Source organism: Alligator sinensis, unplaced genomic scaffold (genome assembly GCF_000455745.1).
Source record: "Alligator sinensis unplaced genomic scaffold, ASM45574v1 scaffold531_1, whole genome shotgun sequence".
Taxonomy (NCBI): Eukaryota; Metazoa; Chordata; order Crocodylia; family Alligatoridae; genus Alligator; species Alligator sinensis.
This window is the reverse complement of record NW_005842173.1, coordinates 2103587-2110766: the sequence shown is the minus strand read 5'-3', so window position 1 is coordinate 2110766 and position 7180 is coordinate 2103587. Positions and strand designations below refer to the sequence as shown.

At 45.3% G+C, this 7180-nt stretch overlaps 1 protein-coding gene across 1 annotated transcript in view; it reads left to right on the top strand.

Annotated features, from left to right (window-relative positions):
* Positions 1-853: 853 nt before the first annotated feature.
* Positions 854-7180, top strand: part of MINDY4 (MINDY lysine 48 deubiquitinase 4) — a 57723-nt gene continuing 51396 nt past the window's right edge. Inside the window, exons 1-4 of the mRNA XM_006025922.2 lie at positions 854-959; positions 3381-3444; positions 6100-6165; positions 6432-6499. Of these exons, the coding sequence (XP_006025984.2) occupies positions 6103-6165; positions 6432-6499 (131 nt within the window). The 5' untranslated portion in view covers positions 854-959; positions 3381-3444; positions 6100-6102. The remainder of the gene's footprint in view (positions 960-3380; positions 3445-6099; positions 6166-6431; positions 6500-7180) is intronic.

The window sequence follows — 7180 nt, the reverse complement described above, 5'->3', positions numbered from 1 at the left end:
GAAATATTTTCCAGTATCAAGTCTAAATTGTAGACTTGACAATTTAGGAATAGGAAATCCACTGTATTTCCTATTACAGTGGATCTTAGAGTCAAGAAATATTTTCCAGTATCAAGTCTAAATTGTCCCTTTTTTTATTTCACTGCCTTATGCATTATTATAACTATCTATATGACACTTGGTACATCTTCTCTTGTATTACTTGTGTTTTTCAGATGTTTTAAAATTGTTACTATGATCCCCCTCCACCACCCCAATCCTTGTTTCACCAAATTCTGCACGCTCATTTGTTTGAATCTTCCCTTCTAAATCAGTCCTGTGGAAATAGAGGCTTCTCTTGAAAAATATCAGGCACCCAGAAATACAGCTGCGTGTCATTGTTAAGAGATATCCATACTGCTATCAGAGTTACAGTCCTCCCTCACATGTGTAGACATACCTACACTGGCTTAAATTTGCGCCAGTCAGATACCAAGAGCCGTGTAGCCTGAGAAGCAATAGGCTTCATCACGGGATATGCAGGCCTATCAAGAGTCATTCAAGTAACGACTTTGTGCTACAAAGCATGACCAAGGGACCACGGTGCTGTTGATGCTTAAGCTAATTGGAATATGTCTGCGTGTGCTGCCATCATCCCTACATTGATTTCAATGTAGACATCCCCATAGAGCATTGTGCATATCCTACTGAAACAAAATGGCTTATGAAAGACCGCTATAATCACCGACTGTCATCATTTTGGACAATGCCGTTGGGCTCCAATGCTCCCTGAAGCAACACCTGTTCCCCTTTTTATAGTCAGGCTCACTAAACCCTCTTTCAATGCTTGCTTGTTTCTCATCTACCCAAAATTACAGGTGTCTCCAGCCGTCAGAAGTGCATAGGACCAAATGCCTCACTGTGGCAATAGCAGATATTTTATGGCGAGCAGGGGACAACGAAAAAGCAGTGATTGCACTGTAAGTGAGACACATTTTCAGTTATTGCATATAATTAGGGTTGCCAACCCTCCAGGATTGGCCTGGAGTCTCCAGGAATTGGATATAAATCTCTAGGAGAATGCTGAGAATCACTCAGGAGATAAATGATAGGGCATTCATTAAAATAAATATTACATGTTGAATTTGATTTATACAGTAATCCAGTGGGTTTTTTAACTGTAATAGTAATGTGCATTTGCCTTCCTGACGTAAAGGCATTAATGTCATTATGGCATGTGATGAAACCTCCTGCAATAGATTCAGAAAGAGTTGGCAACCCTACATATAATCCCTATGGTTAACTACAGAGAGACAAAAGGCCCGAGGCTGAATTGTTTCAATCTTTGCAGGTTAGTCTAACCTGCGTAGATTGAATCATTAAGGAAGTGAGCAAACATACACTTTTGATTCTGAAAATGCAGCGATATGCTTGCAGTAGCCCAGGCCAGAAGCTGAGGAGTGCTAGAGCATGCCTGCCTGCTTGGCTGGAGCAGACAGTTTAGGCCCAGGCTAGCCTGCCCACCCTGCAAGGGGAGGTTTTTGGGGGAGGTGCAAAGCATCCTGGTATACTGGGACCATGAGTTAATGTGAACCTGGAGGGGATCCGAGACAGAAGTTTCATAAACCGATTTAACCTAACTCAGTTAAGTCTGATACTACATCTATCCGGGTTTATTTTAAACTGGTTTCAGCCTTTTGAAAGTGGTTTACGTGCCCTGAACCTCTATTGTGTTACAGATTTGAACTGGTTTCTGGTCACCAGGAAGCCTGGTTTTCCCTGATAAACAATTGCAAATTCTCTAACAAAACCCCCAAAATCTGTGATTAAAATGAAAGACCCCTCACCCCCCACCTCCCATAGCGCTCTGGTCCTGCTCATGCCCCTCATTCCCCCTGCAACCACTCCAGTCCTCCTGGTGCCCCTCACCCCCCGCCATAGCCCCCTGGCCCTGCTAGTGGCTGTGCAACCCCGTGCCGCTGAGTGTGCAGGGTATGCGTCCCAGGGCAGCGTGAGCTCGGAGCGGCAAGCAGCTTCCCTGTGCAGCCTCGCTGTGGGCTGCAGGGCCAGGTTGCACCTGCTGGGCTATGGAGGCCCCGGGAAAGGGCAGCATGGTAGGAGCCCGAGCCCACCCCATGCACAGATTTGAGGGGCATGCGTACCCCCTGCACCCTGGGAGTGTGTGCAGCAGTGGGGAACTGGTCCCTTCCCTCACCCCCCAGATGAATTGTCCGTGGCCCCATGTCACTTCCCTCCAGGGCCCTGCAGCCAGGCATTGCAGCCCCGGGCCCCAAGTACCATGCATCATCCTGCTGGGCAGCAGCCCCAGACCCAGTCTTGCCCAACTCCTTCCCTCCCTCCCTCCCTTCCTATGGGGGCCTCAGTCTTCTTCCCCTCACCCCGCCCAAACTTACCTGCAGAAGTTGCCCTCCAGTCTGCCTGGGGCCATGTGAACATGCATGCACATGGCACCCCTTGCCTGACCGCCCTCCTCCCGCTCCCCCCAGCCCACTGCAGGGGAACTCTGTGGGCCTGCAGAGAGCTCTTTGCAAAACGGCAAAATCCACAGGTTTCTCCGCTAAAATGAGAAATCTGCAGTTTCCCTTGACAAAGGGTTAAATCTGCAGGTTTCTCCATTTTTCCTTGGGAAACAGGAAGCCTGGATCCCTGCCGATCACTTGTACTGTTTTATGTCATTTCTGTCCCTAGCCCATGTGTATACAATCCGTTCCATATAAATGCCTAGATCTCTGCCCATTCAGGATGCTTTTGTCTAGTCTAAAATGGCTTGTTGTTAATGGGCACATACTAGTTGCAGTTCCCTGTCCTAAAATCCAGTAAAAATCAGGGTAAAATCCTGCTGTCTCTGGAATCAATGGCTTAAGTCCCATTGACTACACTGGCTTCAGCATGTCACCACAGTCTCCGTGACAAGAATGCCTCTATATATTAATTGAGAAGTGGAACTTTTCTAAAGCGGCTCCTTCCTTATTATATTTTAAACATGATTTGACTCTGTAAGACAGGTTTCTCCATGTAGACACTATATATCTGTTGGTGTACTGAAGCTATCCCGGTGTTCTTCTGTTCTGTTCCAACGAAAAGATTTCAATGAGGTCTTGACTCTGTCTGTCTTCTTTCTGTGTACAGTAGCATTTGATTAATTTTAAACACAATATAAAGACTTTTAAAACACTTACAAAGTAACTCCCTTTTTTTGGTGATGAAAGCTGACTTTGTTTGTAACGTGAACTTGCCGTGTGAGAGAGCTCAGTTAAAAAAAAAATAGCCACTTTTTTTCAGTTCTTTTTTCCACTTCACTACAGCACATTGATTTCTCTTTGTTGCATTGCTGGTGCTTCTAAGGGAGCTGTTGCTTTGTTTAACTCTCTCTTTTATAGGCCTTCAGGAAGGCAGCAGTTCACTCCGGTAGGAAAATACAAAGCAGATGGAGTCTTAGAAACGGTAAGTTTTGGTGCAGCCGCACACATATGTTTCATATGTCCCTATACGTATGTATTTTCTCTCTCTCTCTCTCTCTCTCTCTCACACACACACACACACACACACACACACACACACACACACACACACACACACACACACACACACACACATGTAAATCTTCACTTACAAAAAATACAATGGACCTGGTTCTCTTCTGTTTCCCACACTAATTTACCATATTTTCTTCCATAAAACACACACCTTTTTCCCCAAAACCAGCTGATTGAAATTAGGGTGTGTGTTATATATGAGAAATACTGATCCCCATGGGTCCAGAAATGTGGTGGCGGGAGACCAGTGTTAATTATTGCAGCTCTGGGAGACAGGGCATGTTATGTTGTCACTGCCTCCACCACCACATTTTCCAGCCAAATAACACAGCCCCATATAGCAGACCTGGCAGGTGGCCCAGATCTAGCACACAGGGTCAGACCCAGAGCAGAGCCCCAGACATGGTACAGAGGTCAGACCCAGTAATTTGGACCTAGCATGCAGGGTCAATCCATGGTGTCAGACCCAGTGCTCAGCTCCAGGCTGGCCCACAGCCGCAGACCTAGCATGCTGGATCTGGTCAGCGTGTGGGATCAGTTTGCAGCTGGACCTGGCCTGTGGCCCTGGACCTGGCTTGCAGAGTTGGGACTGGCGTGCAGCCCCAGACGCAGCACATTGATTTGGGCTAGTGTGTGGGGTCAGTCCCTTTGCACACGGGGCTGCAGCCAGCTCAGAAGCAAGCTTGGCTCCCTGGCTACTACTTCTTAGTTACTTAGTGGTTCTACAAGGTTAAGTTCTTTTTTTTTTCTTGATGCTGCCTTTCCAAAACAAAATGAGTTTTATTTCATGCGGTGCGTTATATGTAAGGTGACCATATTATTTTTAAGGAAATCCAGGGCAGAGTGTTTCAAGTGAAGGCAGAGCAGCATGGTGCACCAGGCAGGTGGGTGGGCAGGGGCTGCTGCTGCTGCTGTGCCGTGCCAAGGCAGGTGGACTGGAGCAGTGCCCAGCTCAGCCTGCCTCCAGCTGCTGCTCAAGAAGGGTTGGGCTGGGTAGTGCGGACAGGGTGGTGCGTGCTCCAGTCTGCCCACCTTGCTCCTGCACAGCAGCAGCAGTGCCTGCCAGCCTGCTTGCCTGATGCACCATGTTGCTCTACCTCTCCGCTGGGCTGTGCCCTGTGTCCTGCCCGCCTTCCTCTGCCTGCAGCAGCGCTGTTGATTTGGCATGGGGAGGAGGGCCAAAATACAGGCTTTCCCAGGCTGCAGTTTTCCCTCTGGCCATTCTGCTGCGGCACACTCACGCACAGGAGAATCGGTAGAGAATGAAAGAATCATGTATTTGGACAGGAAAAGCAAGGATTCAAGGACTTTTCTTTCAATTTTCACCAGCTAGCCGGGACTGGTCCGGCCATACCGGGACTTATGTTCACTCTGGTTATATGTGACAATATGTGGTAACTCCACTGACTTCCACGAAGCTGCCCTTGATTTACCCTAATGTAAGTGAGAGGAGCTTCTAAAGAATAGCAGCGCTTCAGGACATAGCTGGCTTTTAGCCTGACCCAAAATATATGGACCCCCTGAAATTCTCTTTCCATTCATGTCCCGAGGTTGCAAATAACAGCAGCTTTCCCCATAGTGGAAGAGAAGTGGGAATGGGTCCTGCAAGGCCCATTGCTACAGCTGTTATCAACAGAAAGAAACCCTCGGTTTTCCTCCTTGTACTTTATACAGCATGCCTTGCTTTTCCTCTCCAGATAAATGGCTCATGATGGTAATTCCTAAGAAAGTAAATGCATTGTCATCTGGGCATTTCGTTCCATCTGAACTTCTCAATTGCTTTGCAAAGGTGCAAGAGGCAAGGGTTTTTGTGGGCGATATCTTTAACTGACTAACTGCATGGTGGCGATAGACTTAAACAAGCTTCTCAAGGCAGGGCATGACAAATTAAGCGACACAAATGATACCCAAGTGAATAGAGGGAAGGAAGAATTTGATGGGGAGGGGGAGGTGCTTTCTTGTCATCACAAAGAAAGCCCATGGTAGATCCAAAAATATAACCCAGATTTTCTGCCTCTGAATCCCATGGTTTAGACACAAGATCGTTGTTCCACTTGAAGTGGGGGGATTACCAGAGATAATCCATGAATAGAGAAGAATCAGACACTATTGAAATACAGCCCTGTTCTTGTGAACTCTCACTAACATTTAAATTGGATGGGACTAGCTATTCTGCCTTCTAAAGACAACCCACTAGAATGGACTGTACCTGCAGATACCAAACTACTTGGGTCTCTTCTGTCTTCCAAAATTTCGGTATTCCTACATTGGTTGCAATACTTGAGCATCATACAGTACATTTAACATGCTGAAAACTGACATTATTTTTAAAACAAGACTCTCAGAACATATACATACTACAGCTGCAATGAGAGTTAAAACATTATTTTAGTAATGAAGCTGGAGTTCTGGACATAATGGATTTCAGTGGATCTTATCCAGTCTGTAGCAGCCGGGGATCTTGCCGGACATATTTAAGTTTTGTGGTTGCATTAATTCAGTCTTGGTTTATACTAGCATGTTGTTATCTATTTTAATTACATTTTTAAAACATTTTTTTCAGCTAATGGTACATACCATCACAAAATATGAGGATCTGACAGTATTTCTTCAGAAGAATATTCATCAGGTACTCTGCATGGAGACACAATTAATCTTGACATTCATTGTTCAGCTGATAGTCTTGTAGCATATAAAATTCAAGTAGAAACTAATATAAACATCACTTCAGGAATAATTTGGACAGGTCCCCTGAAAAGATGAAGGACCAATTTCAAGCCTACCATAAATGAGAGTGAATCTTAGAGATTTTAGTTGGAGTTGTGAGTCTGTATGGGGGATAAAAAGTGCATTCATTAAACCATCAAAGTAAATACAGTATACCTTTTTTTCCAGTTTGAAACTGGTCCATGTGGATGCATTCTTCTCACACTGTCAGTTATCTTATCAAGATCTATTCATCTGTGAGTATTTTTATTTCTATTGTATAAAAATAAAGGGGCCTACGCCATATAAAAGTTGCAGCCTGGGGAGGAAGCAGTTGTCCTTCCGAATTTGCAAGAGGGCACAGAAACTCCTTAGCTGACAAAATAATGATAATGCAATATTTACAATCTTCTAGATGCTCTACTAAATATAGGAAATACTACTGGTATCAAATCCATCCACCTTGGTCATATTCAGAGCTCAAGGATATGAGCTTCAGCTGTGCAAAGAGTTAGGAACATAAGCATAGAGTGTAAGTACTATGTCCTCAAGTTCAGGCCCCTGTTGACACAGGCAGTGGCATGCTATAATCCTTCCCATAAACTTATCAAGCCTTGCCTTCAAAGTAATTAAGTTATTTGCCTTTTATTGCTGCTATTGGAAGGCTGTGGTAGGACCTCACTAGTTGGATAGTTAAAAACTTTATCCTGGTCTCCAGGCTTGTACCAGCATGCCCCTTTCATTAAAATAGCGGTTTTCTCTTCCTGGGACTTCTCCCCATGTTGTATTTACATACCTAAGTCACATCCGTTTTCCCTGTTTTATGTGTCAGCTGAGAAATCCATGCTTTTTTGGTCTCCGCTCAGAAGACAGGCTCCCCGTGGCCCTGATTATCCTTGTAGTGCTTCTCTGCACCTGTCCCAGTTTGAATTCATCCT